The 20,971-nt window shown below is 52.9% G+C and overlaps 1 protein-coding gene across 4 annotated transcripts in view; it reads right to left on the reverse strand.

Moving 5' to 3' along the window:
- Positions 1–20,971, reverse strand: part of SHANK3 (SH3 and multiple ankyrin repeat domains 3) — a 382,593-nt gene that overhangs the window by 140,372 nt on the left and 221,250 nt on the right. For all 4 annotated transcript variants that reach the window (XM_063323817.1, XM_063323818.1, XM_063323816.1 and 1 more), the window contains one exon: positions 10,924–11,037. In XM_063323817.1, coding sequence (XP_063179887.1) covers positions 10,924–11,037 — 114 coding nt within the window. The remainder of the gene's footprint in view (positions 1–10,923; positions 11,038–20,971) is intronic.

A 20,971-nucleotide genomic window follows, 5' to 3' on the forward strand; every position in this document is an offset into this window, starting at 1 on the left:
CACTTTGAGAAGGGGAAAAAGATCAGCAAATCTAATGGATATTAGCTTTAAAACTTAAGTAGCACCTTGGGATATTCATAACACTGACCTTTATTCTTGACCACAAGAGGAAGCTGCCCCAGAGCAGCAGATTAATTAAGAGAGGAGGAGAGTTCAGAGAAACAAAGGGGACCAAGGTTAAAGGCAGCACAGGCAGAGAGGAAGCCTAACATAAGCAGCAATATAACGGAGACAGCATCAGGCCTGGAAGGATGTCGGAAAAGGGAAAGAGAAATCAAGCGGATTTTTAAAATGCTGTTACAGAAGGAGCCAGAGGACTCGCTCCCACCCGGTGCGTGACATGCGATGCACGTCGGAGGGAAAGCAGCTCTGCTTGGAAGGCTGGATGGTGCAGAGGCCCGGGGGAGAGGAGAGGTTATCTGAGCTCTCGGAAGATGGATTTAATTTGCATGCTCCTCCAGCGGCAGCTGGTTGGCCGTGTCAATCAGTGCTCCACAATCTACAGCTCTATTGTTATCAGCTCTTCCGCCGCTCCCACACGTGCTCCACGCTCATGTGCTGCGTGCCCAACTCCAGCTGTGGAACACTCAGCGCACGCTCCCAGCTGCAGACGAGGAAATTCTCATTTCCCTTTCTGTCAGGGAATTGTCACCTTACAAGTGACCAAATGGGAAGAGTCACAGAATCACAGAATTGCCCAGGTTGGAAGGGGACTTTCAGATCATTGAGTCCAACCATCAACCTCACACTGACAAAAACCATCACTAATCTAAACTATATCTCTAAGCACCACCTCTACCCATCTTTGAAATCCCCCCAGGGACGGCGACTCCACCACTGCCCTGGGCAGCCTGGTCCAAGGCCTGACAACCCTTTCCAGGAAGACATTTTTCCCAATATCCATCCTAAACCTCCCCTGGCACAACTTGAGGCCGTTTCCTCTTGTCCCACCGCCTGTTCCTTGGGAGAAGAGCCCGACCCCCCCCCGGCTACCCCCTCCTTTCAGGGAGCTGCAGAGAGCGAGAAGGTCTCCCCTCGGCCTCCTTCTCTCCAGGCTGAACACCCCCAGCTCCCTCAGCCGCTCCTCACAAGACTCCTGCTCCAGACCCCTCACCAGCTCCGTTGCCCTTCTCTGGACACGCTCCAGCACCTCATCTCCCTCCAGCCAAGAGACCATGGCAAAAGCCAGACACATTTCTTTGACTGTTAACAAGGAAGCTATTTTCGGCTGCAGATCGACTCTTACCATCGCCTTTCATGTGGAAGTAAACAGATAGAACAGGAGATTGTGTCAAAGGCTTTGATAAAATCCAAGGTGTACAACAGCCACCAGCCTCTCCTTGTGCACAGAGTCAGCCAGCCCAACGCAGAAGGCCATCAGACGTGCCGGGCACGATTTGTCCATGGGAAATCCATGCTTTTGCTCCCTGGCTTCCCTCACTCCTCCCATCCCAAGCTTGGAGCTTCCTTCAGGTTGGCTGTCTACCTGGGCAAAGCCTGGGCACTGAGTGCACGCCGTCTGGGTCGCACACGATGACTTGGTGGCCAGCAGGCCAAGGAGGGTTCCTGCTCCGTTCATGCTGAAGTCTTTCCCCAGGACCGGTAAGGGTACGGACTGAAGGAGGGGACTGAACCCAAAGCCAGAAGGTGAAACGCAGACCCACAGCAGGGCAGTTTGCAGCCCTTGCGCTGCTCCCCAGCTGCACATGGTGTGCGAGCTGCCACCCGGCATCCTCCGAGACAGCCACCTCTGATCTTGTCACCAAGTGCAGGCGCTCGTCACGCAGCACCAACGCGCAGACCCGCTCCCCGGCGCGGCTGCAGTGGCGACTGGCACATCCACCTTCCTGCTGATGTTCTGCAATGCCACATCCAGGAGCTGGAAAAGACGGACCTTCCTTCCCACAGGGGCTCTCGAGACTGGAAGGGGCTCCCTTAGGAGCTCCTTCGCCCTGGGCAGGGACTCTCAAAGCACCCGCTCAGAAAAGCCGCAGTGTTCGGACTCGGCGCTCGCTGCTTGGCCAGGGCCTCTCCCATCCAGCCCTGGGAAGTTTAGCTGACAATGTTTTCCATTTCTTGCTGTCTGTATTTCCTCTCCTTGTGCAGTCTTTCTTGAAAAAGCAAGGTATTTGACAAAAGCAGTGATTGCCAAGTCACAACAAGGTACGTGGGTGCAACCAACAAGACCCAACCCATACAAACGGCCACAGGGGACACCACCAGCATCTCAGCTGCAGGACTATCACTCCACGCCATCGCTCTACACACCATCCAGTCTCCCTGTGGATGAGGCCATATCCCCCGTTAGTTCCATACCACCCCAGGCTCGCTTTAGGATCACCAGCAGGTGAGGCAGACACCGTAACGTACCAAGAAAACAAAAGAGAAGGTGGAACAGGTAACTCGTCCCTTCACACGCAGGACACACAGAGATAAAGTTATGAAATGGGTACCATAACAAAACAAGCCGACCTCCCAAAGGCTGGTGCAGACCTCCAGGAGGGAGACGATCAATTCACTGCAGGAAATGGGAGAGCTGTATTTCATTAAGGTACCAAAATCCTCCACAATCCTTCTCCTCCTCTGCAACCTACGCATTTGCATCACCTGAGGTTGGCATCAGAGCCGAGTGAAGAACAACAGTGCCCTCTACCAAAAGAAACAGCCAACGACTTCTGCAACCTCCCGCCCGGAGCCCAGGCAGCGGGGACAGAACCAGCCCTGCTCTCCCAAGGAAGGCTGGGCGATGGACCACACGACCCAGGGGCGGACCACTGGGGCCAAGCACGCACACCAGCCCTTCATCTTCCTCAGCGCTGATGGGCTCTGGTGCCTCTGAGGTACCAGGCTGGGAAATACTTCTGTCTCTTACACAATACGGGAACAACGGATGATTCAGAAACATACATGCTATGTTCACAAATGATACTAGTCATTTTTTTAAATCATGTTGTTACACCATCTGCTCTTCCAATGTCTACGCTGGCCACCAGGAGAGACAGTGAGGGGACGGGCCCAGCCAGCAAGATGCTCTCACTATTAGACTTGTAAATAATTTGAGGCACCCAACAACTGTTATTCCAGTTTAAAAACATTTCTTACACAAGAAACTCATTTCTTGATCAAAAGGTGGTTCAAGCTCCTAATTCCTTCTTTAGAATGCCTTTCCACAACAGGAAGATGTGGTAACACTTCCACCACCTCCACTGCTACCTGCAGGTACCAAGGAAGTGACTAAATACATCCCCGTCATACGAGGGGGGTGTATTACACCCTTAAAATTATTTTTCTTTTCTCAGAAAAAGAAGAAATGTCAAAGACTAAGTCCACAAGGAACTCAGTTAACAGGGTTTCATTTATGAGTAATTCAGATGCTATGACGATGGAAAACAACTGGAAATCTTGCCACAAATAAATGGGCAGAGAAGGAGCAGTAAGGAGAGGTCTCTGCCATGCAAAACAGACGGTTCCCCGGACACCACCGACTCCCACATCCCTCCACAGGAATCCAAGCAAGATAAAAAGGAGAAGATCTGATGAAGACGACACTCATGCCCTGGTTATTGCACACCCAGGACCAGCCATAGCTCTTAGTCAGTTCCACAGCTGGCATCGGGGTCTTCCCGGGCTGCGTCCCTGCATGCCCCAGTGCCAAAGACCTGCCTGTCCTTCGAGAACCCCCATCCCGGAGAGCGGGGGTACCTGCACCGCACCCGCCTTCTGTAGCCTCCACCCCAGGGCACCGCCAGAGCACCCCGGTCTCGGCTTCGCCCCCGTCCCTGGGCAGCGGGGAAGCAGCCGCAGGAAAACCCAGACCCCGCACGTCTGCACGTGCTCTTCAGCCCACCAGCACAGACTGAGTTTGCAAAGACCTTCCCCACATTTCTCTCCACAAAGGCAGATTTGTACATGGAAGCAGATAAACAGCACAGAACGTCTCCTCGAGGAGACGGTACGGCGTCTCTCCAAAGGCGCACAGCTCGAGAGAGCCAAACAGCAGCGCGGTGACGCCCAACAGTCCTGGATTCCCACCAAGGCCAGGCCCCAGGCTTGCGGCGCACGGGGCAGCTTACGCTCCGTTCTCACACCTTCTCTCAGCCCACCGACGAGTTACTGGGACAACAGGCTGCTCGCACATATGCGTCAAAACATTTGGCACATTCTGTTTCACACAGCCGAGCTCGTCCTTTAATTTCTGGGTGTCGCTTCCCGAGAGCCCAGCGAGCTCTGTACGGCAGGGTAGGTCTGTTCCACTGCTGAAATACGCTGGGAGAGACGCCAGGATCTGCCCCAAAGGGTGATTTTGAAAAACTTGAGGGAGTGAGGGTGAGGGGAGAGAGAGACGATAGCTCAGGGTGAAACAAGCCCAACTTGGACGCTGACACTACCACAGGACCAGCACATTCCGAGGCACAGTAAGTAAACGCACATTTTACATTGCCTGCAACCTATCCCAGACAGTTATTTTGTCTTAACTACAGTTACCAAATGTTTGTCTGCAATTTTAACCAAAACTGCAGGTTCCTTCTACCAGCATTGCCCTGGACGGCTCTGTAATTAATCCAAAGCAGGAGTGAGCTGTGCTCAAAGCGGAGGCGCAGCCATTCCACTGCCAACTTCAGCAGAAAGTTGTCCAACAACTGACAAACTCAGGTCCTGAAAAATTAATACTCATATTTAATTTGCTATATTGCAAATACTCCATAATGATATTACTGAGATTTGTGTGTGCAAGCTTAGCATGCAGAGAGTCCCGGCCCTACGAGCTGTTCCTCAACTCCCGTCCAAGAAGGGATCCCACCATCCAGGCTTCGGTTCCTCACCCAGCATGGGCAGGCTGCCCACATTTTGAACGTCTCTCATCAGAGCAGCACAGCTCCCAGCAGCGCGTGCGCATGAGGAGAACAAGACCCACGTGAATCCCGTTTGCCACGGACGGTGATCAGAATAACCAGTTCCAGCTCAGATGTTAACGGCTCCTGCTGCCGTCGCCTCCCACGCGCTGGACACGCTGTGTACGCGCCACGCTGGGCAGGCTCGCGACGCTGCAGTCGTCTCCTCAACCACTAACATGCCTCCTCTTGTTGCTTCAAGAAGTAAATTGTTAGCGTGTAACTACTGAGATTTTCTGTTAAGTGCAAGATCCTGCATTTTATCCTGCTGAATTTCATCCTATTTCCCTTAAGCCCACTCATCCAGCTCTGAAAGTAAAACGTTCTCACCTCGTAAGACGTCCCAAGGAAACATTAGCAGCACATTTCAGTTTTCTTTTGGCCACAGCTATTACCGAAAGCATTCAAGAGGTGAAATCATTTATCACCCAGTGACAGACCACAAATTTCCAGTGCCTCCCCACGCTTCCCCCAACTTTACCAATGATTTCCCACATGACGCTGTCCTGAAATCCAAGCAAGGCGGGACAATGCTGTTTCCTTAGCCAACACAGCCAATCCGTCCCCTTTAGCACAAAAGTGTTCCTGGACAAACACCGTTCTGTCCTATCCCTTTTCCCATCTTCCCCCATCTCCCTCTTCCTTCAAAATCCATTTTAAACACTTTTGGGCCAGTGAACTCAGAGCACCTTAACTGGGGCTGCCCAGGGCTCTCCCCCACACAAGGTCCACTGTTACCCCACTGAAACCTTTGCTAATGTGCCAGTAATTTTCCCCGTTATATTTTCAGAACGCTGGTGTCATGCGTTTGTTGGGCGCTGCAAGGGCAGGGCTGCTCCCCAAGGGAGGTGGGCCAGGGACGCAGGAGACCCCCAGCTGGCAGCGCAGGGGTCTCGCTGGCCACGAGTCAAGCGAGGCCAGCAGGACAGACCCAGAGATAGTGGCCAGGTCCAACCAGGAGTCAGGCCCACAGGGCAGCAGCACAGGAATGGGGCAGGTCTCAAGACAAGCCAGGAAGCCAACCTGCAGGTCGGGGTTAAGGACAGGTCTAACGATCATTGGCAGGTCCACAGACACGAGGCAGGTCTGAGGTCAAGCTGGGAAATCAGTCCATGGGTCGGGGTCTGCATCAGGAGGGTCCACGGCCAGCCATGGGCATGACTAGGACTGTGACTGAGCTGGAGATCAAGACTCCTCCAACACAGCTCCGGCAGGGACTGAAAGCCACGTCTGAGCTTAAACAGAGCTCCTGGGACCAGTGGCGTGGGAGGAGAGCCCAGGTGAAGCTGGTCAGGGACAGTAAGGTATATTAGTGCCCTCAGGGCCCTGACGTTCTTCTCCCCAGCTGGCAGCATCAGTCCCACCACAGCCCATCCATCCAACATCGTCCCCTTTTTGACAGGGAACTGTTTGGTAGATTTGGACCTTTATCTAATTAACTTTGATTTTATCTCATTCTTGTTGCTTAATAGCTCTACATCCTCTTTCCTTACTCTTTTATTTGTACAGCTGAAGAACGTACCATTACTCCTCTTAACATTCTCAAGGTCTAGCGCAGCCAAATTTCTGGCAAATTGCATCTTACATTTATGATTTCAGATCCCCCTGATGCAGTTTTTTTTGCAGACGAATCTTAGTCTTTGTTCTTTGAGAGCTTTGCTTATTCCTCGAGGCCTGGGGACAACCGCGTCTGGGTTCCCTACCTGCAAGATTTCTGTTTTGCCAGGAATACATATTAGGGCAGGCTGCTGTAGCTTTGACTTAAAATATTCACTCAAAATTCCACCTCTGTTTTAACTCACTGAAGACAGTCAATTCCATTTACTTCACTACATTTTTCTTCTTTACCAAATATAAAAATCTAGACTCTATCTGTATCTTACACCATCATTTTCCAAAGCAACGTAACACTATATGTTTCTCTCCTATCTCTGTTTCTGCACAGCCCATGCATCACACACGCTCCTGCCCTCAGCTTCCCTCTCCCTTCCCCCGAAGCACAGACGTCCTGCTCTGGCCTCTTCTCGCCCACAGCAGCTCCTGGACTGACCAGATCACTCGGCTCAGCTTCTTTCTCTCCGTGCTGACGAGCCGGCACCTGTATTGCAAACACCTCCCCTTATCTCACTGGCCACCACCGTTCCCTCGGCAGAGGACAGCCTCTCCTCGGAGCAGGCCGCCTGCTTTGCTGCTGCTTTCACCTGTCCACCCGCCCCCTCTCCTGCGTCCCTTTAGGCAAAGATACGTCAACATCTATCTGATTTTCCTCCTCTTGTACTAGAACTAGCGATGCAGATAGCAGCCTACCCAAATCACCCCCCTCATTTCTTGATTTAAACCACTCTGATTTCTGAGGGACCAGACGCTTGGGTAGAGCCCCTTCCCCGAGCGCTCCTTCTCTCAACGCTTCCAGTGGCTGAATGGCAGGTGACTGGGAACCACTGGGAACGACCCCTCGCCCGTGCCTGGGGCGTCACCACTCCAGGCAAAGGGCTCCAGCTGCAGCACGAGCTCCAGGGCCACGTGCCTCCTCCCCTCCTCGATGAGGCACATCAGGCAGCTCGCGCTCAGCGACCTGGTGCTCTCTAAACCCTGAGCTACGTCGTCCTTGGGGACACGAGGAGGAGAGGAATGAGAGCTGGAGGTGGACATACACATGGGCTGGACATGCTGAAAAACGGTCGCTGACAAACCACCTCTTTCCGTTTCATTTTAGTCAGAGCCCCACATCATTCACACTGCGAAAGATCACCTTCCTACATCACTTGGAGACAGATCTTCAGTCTCTCGGGTAGTGGTGCAAGTGCTGCTCACCCATGGCACCTGTCACATCCCCTGGTGACACTCCACAGCACCTCTGCAAGCGTAAACGAAGCTCCAGGTGGCTGCTCAACAAGCGTGAGTGGGAGCAAAGTCCCTCCGGTCCAAAGCTCCACCAGTGCCTCTCCTCAGGGAGAGAACGACATTCCTGTGCAGAATCGCATGATGCAGCTTGAGATCGGGGCGGGGGCACTCCCACTGCCCAAAGGCAGGTCTACACACCACCGTCTCATAATGGACCCAGAGACAGGGAGATGTGACCAGCCGGCATTTGCGTGCAGGCTCTTACACCCACAGGTCTCAGCCTGCCCGCAGCTGGGAGGACCACCTGAAGAGCTTGATCTGGTATGGGCAGAAAGACGAGGCCTCTTTCAACCACATGGGAGGCACAGATTAACTTCTTGAATCCAACAGAAACGCCACACCACTTTAAGTAGAATATATGCTGTTAGCAGAGGTGCAGACAGGAATAAAAGTGGGTAACAAGTGATGGAATTGAGAGATAGAATTTGGACCTCCTCTCAGGATGTCAGGATGATACAAGGAGGATCAACTCTGTGGGAAGATGGGCAAAATCAGAGATCTCTGACTCAACAGGGCCAGAAGAAATACATCTGGAACAAATAGAAAGTCTGAGTTATTTAACAAAGAAACTCTGTTTAGGCCCCAAAGGACTTTAGCTCTACAGACAGGAGATATCTAAGGAGACTGGGAAGTGAGAAACTCAAGTTTCTGCCTTGGGGCCTGTAACAGAGGTGGGCAGCAGGGCATCTTCCTTCAGAGTCAACAAGCACTGCAGTGTCTACCAATTGGGACCTGGGAGGGGCGTGCTGACCCGGAGACACCCTTGGAGAAGAGCCTGGCTCATTTAGGTAGATCGATATGCAGCTCATGGCCTTTTCCCCAAAGCATGAAAATACATGCAGGTTAAGGGAACATCCTAATACCGTCTCCAAAATGTCAACCCCAAAAGCTGCTCTCGGAATTTCAATGAAGATCATAATGAATTTCTGGAGCTGCTCTCATCCTTGTCACAGTCATCTTCAATCTGCTCCAACAAGAGACTAGTCAGGAATCTGCCATGCAACCCTGCTGCGTTCCTCAGTCCATAGGAGATGTCCACAAGTCTGATGTGGCTTTGCTCCCCAGCGACGTATCATCAGGCCAAAGCCTTTCCACCAGTGCCCTGCCCAGTCAGCTGCTAGGCTATACTGGAACTCAGAAGATAGACACTTCTCTTTCTTTCATCTTGGTGAGAAGCGGCAGAGCAACGTCATGTCCATGCAGCTAAACCTTCTTCTGTGCACAAGCACCACAGCCTTATCCAAACTACCTTCTGCAAACAATCTGTGCCTGAAAACCGTGCCCGAGCTTTGTCTGGACAAGTAAAAGTCAGCAAACCCCAAAACCACGCCGGGGGACATGCCAACAACTAAACAGTATGGACAACTGGAGGAAAATGCTCATCCCTCTGCTCCAGCTTTAGCGTGAAAGCACCATCTGTTCTTCACATTTCACTACACATCTCCAATTTAACCCAAACACGTAGCATCCTCCAAGAAAGCACCCAGCAAACCCAAAAGGCTTATAAGCCACGTTGATTAGTCTCTTCTCTTTTTTATTCAGCATCTTAAGAGGACAGCCCCTGCCCGCTGGCATGGCTCCAGAGCACAGCTCCAAAGCAGCACGAGACAGAGGGAGGACGGTGGGACCTTCTCAGTGGAAATCCCAAGTCACCAGCCCTAATCACCCCTGAAAAAGGAGGAATATCCCATTCAAATCTTCACTGGCATCAAGGGTTTCCCACCAGCACAACAGAAACACATTTCCTTCACTTCCATCGGGCACAGCTGAGCTCACAACACGGGAGAGCGCGAAGGCGGGGGCGAGCAGCGCAGTGGGACGAAGCACGCATGAAGAGAACTCGAAGAACACGAACGAGCACTGGGAACACGAGCTGGAACTGCAGACCGGAGAGCCAACAGCTGAACCACCTCAGAGGTGGGGGGAGGAAAGCCCTGCAGGTTCGCAGTGCTACCCGTGGAGTTCTGCTCCCACCACACCCTCCACGGCCACAAGACCAGGGACGGACGTGCAGGTGTCCCAGAGCACCCATGACGTGCCACAACCTCCTCACAGCGCACGTAGAGTTAGCGGCTCACTTATGGAATCCGAGCATCCTGCTGAGGAGATGCCCGAGGGCGCCAACACGTACACTTGACACTCAGGAAGGACTGGGATTACAGCAAAGAAAAGACTTTCTAAGTGGGTTCAGGCTTCCAGAAACTACTTAAAACTAGTTGTTGTGCTGAACAGAGAACTGTATTTTTTTTATTTTCTTTTCTCTTCCACAACTTTGTTTCCAGCTTCGCAATCTCACTGCCCAGAATCCAGCTGTGTGAATTTCAAAGCTCATTGAATACGCAAAGTGAACTTCACTGAATCTGTCAAATCAGGGACACTTCTCTCCTAAGTAATACATTGGAAAAAAATAATCCAGATGTTCTTTTCAGTTGCTTTACACTGGGACAAATTCAGGCGTGTTTCCTACCCAGTCCTCAGGCTGGAGAGGAACGCTGCCCGGGCAGGCGTCCGTGACAAGGGGAAGCTGTGGTGATACAGCCCACGACAGCAGGAGACCCATTAAGCCACGGTGACCTCCAAGAACACCGTACTGTTTGGCACAGCTCCCCCTGACACCACTGTCCTCCAGGAACAGCAAATTCCCCTTAGGCAGTGGCTGGCGCTGGAGACGGAGACACAGGCGTGCCAGGGCTGAGTCACAGCCACTTTTAATATTTTCTATTGGACTAGAACAAACACATGCAAATTACTGTTTTCTTTTGAAGTCTCCTAAAACGTAAAGCGGGGTTGGAGGTTCAGATCAACAGTCACACTCTCCTGCTCCATCACCCACTGTCGCCTGCAGAAGACCCTGCCGCTGCAGCGATGGCCGCAGGAGGGACCGATGACGGCTCTCCTCGCGACAGTCCCACACGCTTGCCACGGACCAGCCTGTCTGCTGCTGGATGCTAATGCACCCCGTAGCGTGAACTAACACCTTGAGATACAATTCTGCAGGTGCATCCATCGCCCATCGCAAAGAATGGGCAAACTCAGAGACTGCGAGAAATTTAGAATGAATAATTCTGAGTGCCTGTGACTGTCCAGTGTGTCTGCTGAGACACTCAGACGTAAGAAAGCAGCTTACCTTGCCGTGGATCATACTGTCGCATCTGCACCTCCTCAACGCATTCTGCCGGGAACCAACCAGTCCTTCCTTTCACGGTTCCTTCCCAAAAGCCACCTTCGCCAATACTCAGCACTGTGGGGAGAAAGAAAGAGGTAAGTGAGGATGAGCAGGGCTCCAGAAAAAGGGACTGCCAGAATGACCGTCATATGGTGTTAACGCAGGGGAAACACAAAAGGGCAGAGCACAGAAAATTTGTCTGGGGTCAGGCGTGGTCTGGAGGAAGAAAGCACCTCAACCAGCCTTCAAAAGCTTCTTTCATGTCCATAAGAAGAGAGACAGCGTAGACAGTGGCCTTCATGCAGCCATGTGCTGCGAAAATGGAACAGCAAATTGGTAGCACCCATCTTTGTAAGAAGGGTTGTTAACGGGCCACCCAGCCATAACACGGGCTTTGGTGAAACCATTTCCTGGAAAGATGCCACCTACGGTAACTTCTGACATCCCCAGAGCAACGTAGACATCACTGCCCCACACGGAAAACGAGACGCAGAGAGGGAAAGAAACTGGCCAAGGCGACAACGCGAGTCACTCTGAGAAGGGGGGTGTCCTGCCTGGCCCGTGTTCAAAACCCAAGAGCTGTTTCACTCCAAATGACACAGCAAACAGGAAGGTACTTCACTGCCACAGCAAAATTCTCCCAACCCATTAAGCCTTGTTTTCACTTGCTCAAAGCTTAGAGAAACGGAAAGGAAGTCTTGAAACGTGCTCTGAAGCTTAAATGAATTCAGAGTCAAGGAGATTTTAACGGAGAATCACATCAGGAGCGTCCTCATTAAACCAGGGAACTACCAGCCTGAGCTGCCCACCGACTGCCGGCTGAAAGGACGGCTTCCAGGTGGCCGGGGGACAAACCACCCAACAGCTACAGACAAACCCAGCACTTCTTATTACACCTGAAGAACGAACGGGGGCCCAAAGCAGACCACCCCGCACAGTTCGAGGTTACCAAGCAGTCTGAGCTTTCAGAAATAAACGAAAACCATTGCCAGCAAACGTACGTTTGATGTCAGCTGTCATCTCCCAGTTCCCTGCGACTGGATCCCCCACACCTTATGCTAGCAGGCTCTGCAAGAAAGATCCTGATCGTTTTGGGACATTTTAAAAAGCATCATCTATGACCATTCCATTTCCTATGGCCACAGAAAAAAACACTTTCATTCCCACAGCACCCAAGAGAACAGAAACGCGCACAACGCAAGAGAGAAAAAAGGGAAGTGAGAATCATTACCGATCTTTCCAGACGCTCCCCATTTATGTATTATATCCAGAGTGTGCAGATACTACCCCTATTTTATCCAGAGAACAGCTGATGTGCACCTCTCGCTTGAGTTCAAGCACTTACAAGGCCAATTAATTGCACCACCCCGATCCCAGCCAGCGGGGAAGGAGAGCAGGTACATCGCGTCCAGGTGACCGTGGCTCACACTTCCCTAACTCTGTAACACAATGGTCTCCGGAACAGATTGTGAATTAATGTTAGATGTAGTCTATGGAACGCTATAGATCACGAGAAACTGTTGCACATCACCCAAAAGTGATAAGGTTTTGATACATCCTTTGGAGAAGACGACGGTGTAGCATTTGTATCGGCAGTTCGACATCTAGACAAAAACTACACAGAAGAGTCAGCATCCCGGGGGCCCTGCAGGCAACGATCTCAAAAGCATTCCCTCAGTGTTACCTGCATAACGAGTTCTTAAAAACAAGCCCCCCACATCAAGAGACCCCCTTGGTTAGCACGGAGACGGGGGGTTTCCTGGGACTTGCTTTGAAACTTCAGGAGCCGTTCCAAAACCCCTCAGTGCGGAGAGGGGACGTGGAACTGGACTCTTAAGCTCCCCCCCAAGCCCCTGGACAGCAGGAGATGGAAAAGGCTGACGTCGGGTCTATGTTAAACTTGCAGCATCTTATCTTGTGTTTTTTCCCTGTGTCTGTTTCTCCAGCTTTGTCATCGTAACTTAACCTTGGGGCTTGGATAGAAGAAACTTCATCTTCATTTTGAGCTTGCCTGCGATCTGAAACGTACTCAAGTGAATTCGGCAGTCAAAGAGAGAGCTGCTTCTCCCAGCGGCAGAGACCGCAGGTTTGCAGACAAGTCTGGGGACCCGACCCAGCACAAAGGCAGCGGTGACCTTGGAGGCTGCTGGATGGTCCCTCCAGCCACCAGGCAGGACCCCGTAAAAGATGAGGAACCTCCCGTGGCAGATTAGGGCCAGGGAAATGCTGGGAGGGCTGGAGCCCCTCTGCTGTGGGGACAGGCTGAGGGAGCTGGGGGGGTTCAGCCTGGAGAAGAGAAGGCGCTGGGGAGACCTTCCAGCCCCTTCCAGTCCCTAAAGGGGCTCCAGGAAAGCTGGGGAGGGACTCTGGCTCAGGGAGGGGAGCCACGGGATGAGGGGGAAGGGTTTTCCACTGGAAGAGGGAGATTGGGATGAGATCTTGGGAAGAAATCCTTTGCTGTGAGGGGGGTGAGCCCCTGGGCCAGGGTGCCCAGAGAAGCTGTGGCTGCCCCATCCCTGGAGGGGTTCAAGGCCAGGTTGGACGGGACTTGGAGCAACCTGGGCTGGTGGGAGGTGTCCGTGCCCAGGGCAGGGGGTGGCACTGGGTGGCCTTTAAGGTCCCTTCAACCCAAACTGTTCTATGATTCTATTCTATGATCCTATGATTACCAAAAAGGCCCTCTGGCAAAGGGGTGACAGTGATGAGGCCACCAGCGAGCACAGGGAAACCCTACTGTCCCGTTCTCCTCCGTCTGCACTGCAACCGGGCAGAAGGAACAGAGCTGACCAGCAGTTACTCAGCTTTACACGCAAGAAACCACCAAGCAAATGAGACCACTGGTACGACGCGATCCCCAGCGCCGGATCTTCGGTCCTCGGTAGGAATAGCTCTCAAGATAGAGTCTGGTAATAACAAACTTCGTACCACAAGGCTATGCAAGTATCCTGTGGCTGCACGTGGTGTCAGAGCCACACAAACAGCAGTTACTGCTCGTCTTCACCACAGCACAAGGATTCTGCACAATTCCCAGGATCCCGTTGCTCCTCGCTTTTTCACCCATCACCTCAGAACGTGCCGGGCACTCTGCAGAATGCACAGACGTGCCTGGTTTGGAAGGGTGAGCTCCCACTCCCAAAACACCATCCTCTCAGGTCACCTCCCCATGGAGACACTTCCACCCGCAGCTGAAGAGGGCGAGGCGTCTCTCCTGAAGGGCATCGAGGGCCGTGGAGGCCAGCACGCGTGGCTCCTCTCTCCTGATCCACTGCAGCACGGGGAGGCAGGAGCACGTGCTTGAAGGACCACACTGCTGCCTGTCACCTCTGTGTCACCCTGCTGTCCCCCTCGACCCCCGGGGTCCCTCCCCACACCTCCTTCGGTGCTCACGCGTGTCAGCTGCACTGCGTTCTGCCCCAGCTGGAAACCTCTACACAAATCCCCGTGTAACCAGCTCTCTTCACCAGCGCAGTGGTGCGTGGAGCCTTCCAAGTCAAAGACCGCTGAGGAAAATGGTTTCTTTTCTCTTTTCCTGTCCTGATCCAAAATACCAGCAGCCCCAGCCACGCAGGAGTCCTCGTGATCATGGTACTTCCACCGAGGCCAACGCCACCAGGAACTCGCTCCTGCTGCTCCAGGCGTTCACTGCCCGCCCCGGGCTGGGAGGCAAAGCGGCCCTTCCCTTCCCAGTAAGGCAGCAAGCGCCAGTGCTGGGAATACGACGTCAGGCTTAACTCCCAGCGGGCAGATTTACGGGACTTTCAGCTCAGGAAAAAAGAATCTGTGGTTACGCACGCGGCAGCACAGCCTGCCCCCGACATGGAGCACAGTCCTACTGCCAGGCTGGGATTTCTGCTGCTGCTAACCGAGTGGACAACTCTTTTCTTTTAATTAGTTAACAAACACCTGAATTCCTACGGTATTCGACATCCCGACTGGCAGAAGGCACAGACACATCCACACTCTGCCACGTGCTGTCACCTTCCCGATCCAGCTCCCTCCCAACACTTCACAGACAGCATCAGATTCATCCCTGCCCCCATCGCCTTAGTGCCCATATGTCATTCACAGCTCAATCCAAACACCAGAGTTATTAATAAATTAAGCTCTGCTCCATGCCAGCCAAAGCAAATTCCCCAAAGATGAGGAACTTCTCGATTGCCTGTATCTAGGCATTACTCCTATAGGAAGCAAGGGAAAAACAAACAAACGAGCCAGCCTGATTTACAAGCCGAACAGGAGACTCATTTCAGTCTCTCCTCCAGATCTTCTCTTGAGATGCAAATGCTCCTGCTCTCCAAAGGTTAGGATGTTGTCACAATTTGGAATACACCCAAATCCCGTACCTTATTTCCCACTGCTCTCGTCCATGCTTTCGCAGCTCTGCTAACACTTCCCAACAGAAAATTTCCCTTTTCTAGTGTATTTGTATTTCCAAATTCCAAACCAGCCCTTTGTGGAAGAGAACTCATCCAGCTCTCCAGAGCCTTCTGTTCTTGTGTTCTTACGCTTGGCTCTTCAGTCCCATAGTACTCCTTTTTAATATTCGCTACTGCTTGAGGACTGGAAGGACTGAAGTTTCAGCCCGTCTGGCATCAAGCTGAACACAGATTTTAAGGTAACAGCAAACTGAGTCTGTGCTACCGAAAGGGAAAATTTAAATTTATCCGTATTTGACCAGTTTGTCTCTGAGGATGTTACATGAGACAACATAAAAACCTTGCTCAAGTCAACATAAAAACCTTGCTCAAGTCAACATAAAAAACACCCACTGCTCTCCCCTCATCCAAGCTCGTCACCTCACTGCAGAAGGCTCTCGGCTTGGTTCAGCAGGATTTCCCCTCCACAAATCCACGCTGGCTACTCCCAGTCACCACCTTGCCCTTCATGTGTTTGGAAATGGTTTCCAGGCTTAGTTCCTCCATCACCTTCCCAGCGATTAAGACGAGACTCACCAGCCTGGAGTTCCCCACACTCTCCTCCTTGTCCTTCTCGAAGACAGGAGCGGCATTTGCTTTCTTCCAGTCACCAGGAACCTCCTGACCACCGTGACCTTTCAAAGATGACGCAGAGTGGCCTGGCAACGCCATCAGCCAGCTCCCTCAGCACTCACCTGTGCGTCTCATCAGGCCCCACGTCCCATTTGTTTAAATGTTCCCCAGCCTGACCCTCCTCCACTGAGGGTATGCCTGCCTTACCATGGACTATCCTACTGCTCTCAGGGACCTGGGACTGCTGAAGCCTGGTCTTACCAGTGAAGGCTAAGATGAAGAAGGTAGGTACCTCAGCCTCAGTCAGCTCATTCAAACGTTTCTTGCCATATAAACATGCAACTTCTTCAGAAATGAGGTATGGAAAGCATGAGCTTTGGGCTGGCATGGAGAAGACCAGATGGGTGCCAAGGAACTCTGAAGGAACTCACGCCCGGCACACCGAAAGGACAGCACTCAAAGCAGCAGCTTGGATTCAGCTGGACTTCAGCAGGGGCTGACTTGACATGTGGATGTCACCTCTCAGCAGCCCTTCCAGGTGTCTCCTGACAAGTCACTCCAACAGCCTGTTTCATTTTCTTCTGCAAAGTCAGGCCCTTCTCCTTCGGCACCAGGCTCAGAGCTCCCTGCGAGCCCCCCTTGCCCGTGACAGCCCTCCTCTCCCACGGGGGCCTTAGACAGACTGGGCAACACCACAGCGGTCAAGAAGAAGCTGGCACTGACAGGAGGAGAGAAATAAACGGTCTACTGAGGCCTACAAATCATTGATGCAAGCTGGGCGACTCACACACACAACCATCAGCTCTGAAGGTCACTGGTGATTTGAATAGCTATAAAGATGGTAATGAGGCATATACCGAGTCGTGTTGGGATGTGCACATGAAATGCTTAAATACGCTTTGAAGAAACTAACAAACAAGACATGCTAGGAAAAAATTTCTTTAATGAAGGAAGTCATAGCCAATCAACTCTGGACCCCAGACCCCAGCCAGTCAAGTCCCACGGCAGTTTCCCAGTGTGGTGCTATGCTGCTGTTTGCTCCACGGCCTGACCAAGGAAGCCCAAGTGACCGGCACATTCTCGAGCTGGGTTTGCCCGCAAGGACCCTCTAACCTGCTGCTGCAGGACTCCGGAGAAAAAGCCCACAGCAGCTGCTGAAATCACCTTGGCTTTCTCTCAACCCCTGCTGAGGGTTCTCTGCCTGGGTCCCTCTCCACTCTTACAGCAAATGCAGACATTCCTACGTTCCCCTTTGAGGCACAAATCCACCTTCCACCACTGTTCTACCATGGACCTGACCCTACTTTCCCCCACCCCCTTCACAGCCCTTACTCATCTCCAAACATGCCTTCCAGGCCATCTTCTGCTGCCTCCTACATACCCCACCGCACCTCCAAACCTCTCCCTTGGAGAATCCACTGTAGCATTCTTCAGGTCTTGTGGAAAATTCCTTTCGGAAATGACGCTTATGGACCCCAGCCAGCTGCAAATGACAAAGCAGTTGTCCTGACCAAAGACTATGCTTTTTGCCCTTGCGTTCCTTCCATTCATTTCAATCCCATTTAACCCTTAAAGCCTACATACAGAACCAGCTCAGCAGTGTCAGGTGTTGAAGACCACCCCCTTGCACCCCATATTTGCTTTGTCGCTGTTCTACTGTTTGACTCTACAGCCTGCAGTTGCAGGATCTGGTCCTGCCTCTTCTCTGTTGCCCAGCACAAAGCAGGTCTCCAACCTGACAGGACTCTAGATGATACCAAGATTTGCCTTTCACAGGGGCTAGCAGTGTCACATGGGCTAGCTGGGACTTCAAAACCCTTTATTTTGTTCCTACCGCCTCTGTTCCTTTTGAAGATCCTATTTCCCTTTGCTTCACAAGTTCCAAGACCAAAAGAAACAAAAAAAAAAAAGAAAAACAACCCCAACGCATAGTGGCCGTGGGCTTTCCCCTTCTCGAGTCCCCTACGTACTGACATGTGATGGCTCCTTCCCAGAGTAATCCCAGAAGTTGCCTTCTCACACAGTCTCTCAGATACAGATGTGCCCCACTTTGATTTATTATTTTTTCCTCCCTATTAGAAATGTCACTCCTGGCACCCAAGCTGCTCATCTATTCATGAGGCTGGGCTCGGGCCAACCCTTGTCTCATTCACCGCTTGAGCAGAATCTTCCTCCTTGGCTCTGTCTCGCAAGAAATTTCCCTCTCCCGCTCTGCTGGTGCAGGGATCCCTCTGGCCCATGCTGGGGCCGCAGCAGCCCCCGGCCCAGCTCCCGCCGTGTTTGTTTGCTCATGAGCCACAGTCCCCGTCCTGCTCTGAGGAAGACGGGATCTCTCTTCAGCACCAGAGGGTTTCCCGTAAAAGGGATGCACTGCCATGTTCCTCCTGCTAGGCTCTCCATGGTGAGTCCCGCAGACGACAGCGTGCCCGGAGCACAGCACAGCCCGCGGAGCGCTCCCGCTCCAGGTCTCGCTTGAGACGCTGCAGGATGCAGCCAACTGGAGCTCTGGGTCCCGTTCTGGGCTCCCCGGTTCCAGAAGGATGGGAAACTGATGGAGAGGGGACAGCAAAGGGCTACCAAGATGCTGAGGGGACTGGAACCCCTCTCTGATGAAGAAAGGCTGAGGGATTTGGGTCTCTTCAGTCTGGAAAAAAGACGGCTGAGGGGGGACCTTATCAACGCTGATAAATACTGAAAGGGGGGGTGTCAGGAGGATGGGGCCAGGCTCTTCTCAGTGGTGCCTGGAGACAGGACAAGGGGTAACGGGCACAAACGTGACCATGGAAGTTCCACCTCAACACGAGGAGGAACTTCTTTGCTGTGAGGGTGGCAGAGCCCTGGCACAGGCTGCCCAGAGAGGTGGGGGAGTCTCGTCTCTGGAGACATCCCAAACCCCCTGGACGCGTTCCTGTGCCACCTGCTCTGGGTGACCCTGCTCTAGCGGGGGGTGGGACTGGGTGATCTCCAGGGGTCCCTTCCAACCCTATGGTTCTATGATTCTATGCACTGCATCTGCATGGGCTCAGCTTGAACCTGGGCTGCCCACAGACCACATGTGCCTTTGCAGTCAGTATCTTTTAAGAAATGTTTTGGTCATTATTCCGCCTAAAGCCATTACTACAAGGAGAGATGAGAACTTGACCAGGATCCACCCAGGGAACGGGCCCTGGGTGGGTCTCTCCCAAGGGCTACCTATAGGGTCACCCATGAGCCCTGTGGGAAGGTCTCCAGCTGGCAGCGTCAAGCAGCAGGTGTTGGAGCCCGAGCCCACCCTGGGGGCCTCTCCGCACTCACAACAGTGGTGCCACAGTGGTTTTCTCCAACACACGCATCCATTTATTACCCCTGTTCCCAGATGAAGACACGCGATGGGTGCGTACCAGACCTGCGGACCAGTTCCACGTACAGGCCAGCTCTCGCGCCGGGGGGTCCCACTTGCACATTTTCCTTTTGTCACCCCAGAGCTAACGACACAGACTCAGGAGTTCCTAACACACTGCACCCATCATCTATTCCAGGACATTAAAATCAAACAAACAAGCGATTTCACCGCCAAGCGCGTGACTGCGGTCCGCACTCACAGCGCTGCCAAGTCCCCGACGAGGGGAGAAGCTGAGCGGACCCCGGCTATCCCAATGCAGCTACTGCCGTACACAAACGTGACTTCCAGTTCAGATTCTGCTGTGCTGGGGACAAGTTAGCACACAAAGATAAATAACAACTTAAAGGGCAAGAAGGAAAACCCTGCAGGCCCTGCTTCCTGGTGCGTATCACCTGTAATTTCATTTTTCATGGGCTTTCTCATACCACCCCCCTCCCCCCAGCTCTGCTCACCGTCCCTTCGGACCCCCACGCTGAACTCTGCTGAGGTCCCTCACACGTAACTCACCACCAGGGTTTCCCACTTGCTCTAACGGTGCCGTCGGATCCCGATTCCCGAGCAGCGCCCGCGTTCCCTGCCCTTCCCAGCACTCCTCTGCAAGCGGCACGGGCAGCGTCTGAGGACAGTTCTGGTCCTCCCTGGGACCCTCCCTAATGCTCCAGCACAAACCTGCTTATCACAGCTCTCTCTGGGCCACGCCAGCTCCATTCGGACTTGCCCCTTCCTCCGCTGACTGCGAGACATGGGACCCCGGTGCGTTCCCTTCGATCCTGCCCCCGCAGCTCCCCGTCAGCCGCGCTCAGGCACTGCCGTGTCCTTGGGAGCTGTCACGGCCAAATTCCTGGATAACAGGTCAATTTAGTTTCAGCCCCCTGAGGGGCAGAAAAACATCAGAATTCACATTTTATGTCCTGAGCTACAAGCAAGGGACAAAGCCATTCTGCTTGTTTTATCTATGAAATGACTACCAGGAAGCCACTGGGGGACAGATACCGAACCCGAGCGCAGAGACTTCGAGCCCCGAGGCAAGGCGGATGGCAGAACCCAGGGGCATCGCACCGCGCCTTTGCAACAGGCAGCACAGCGACGGGCGCTGACACCCAGAGAGGGGCATCAGAGACCATCCCCGGCCACCCTGATGGAGAGGACACCCTGAAGCTACTCTGACCATGAGAGATGTCCTCAAGGGTGAGGGAGAAAGGCAGAGGCAGCGTTCCTGCTTCTCTCACACCTGACGCATGACTGCAAGCGGCATACCTGCAGCGCTCGGTAATCCACGAGGGTGACCAGCTGGGACCCTGGTGCCGATAGCACCACTGCTGTCCCTATGGCACCAGGCTTCAGGGCTTCCTAAATCCCCGGGCACGCAGGATTACTTGCAGGTCCAGATTAGCTACAATACGCAGCTGCCAAGTGTGGCTGAAGCCGTAAGCTCGACTGCATTGCTAAGATCTTGTTCCAGTTTATACCCAAGCCGTCCCCAGCAGAGGTGGTCCCCGGCAGATGTCTCACAAGCAAAGACAAACTCCAGAAGGCTACAAATTGAAAAGCCGTGGAACAGGTACCCTGACCTCACCCCATGACCAGATGCACATCACATCGTGGGAACAGCACCACCACACACTTGTAATCCAAGATC

This window comes from Chroicocephalus ridibundus, chromosome 1, assembly GCF_963924245.1.
Source record: "Chroicocephalus ridibundus chromosome 1, bChrRid1.1, whole genome shotgun sequence".
Classification (NCBI taxonomy): Eukaryota; Metazoa; Chordata; class Aves; order Charadriiformes; family Laridae; genus Chroicocephalus; species Chroicocephalus ridibundus.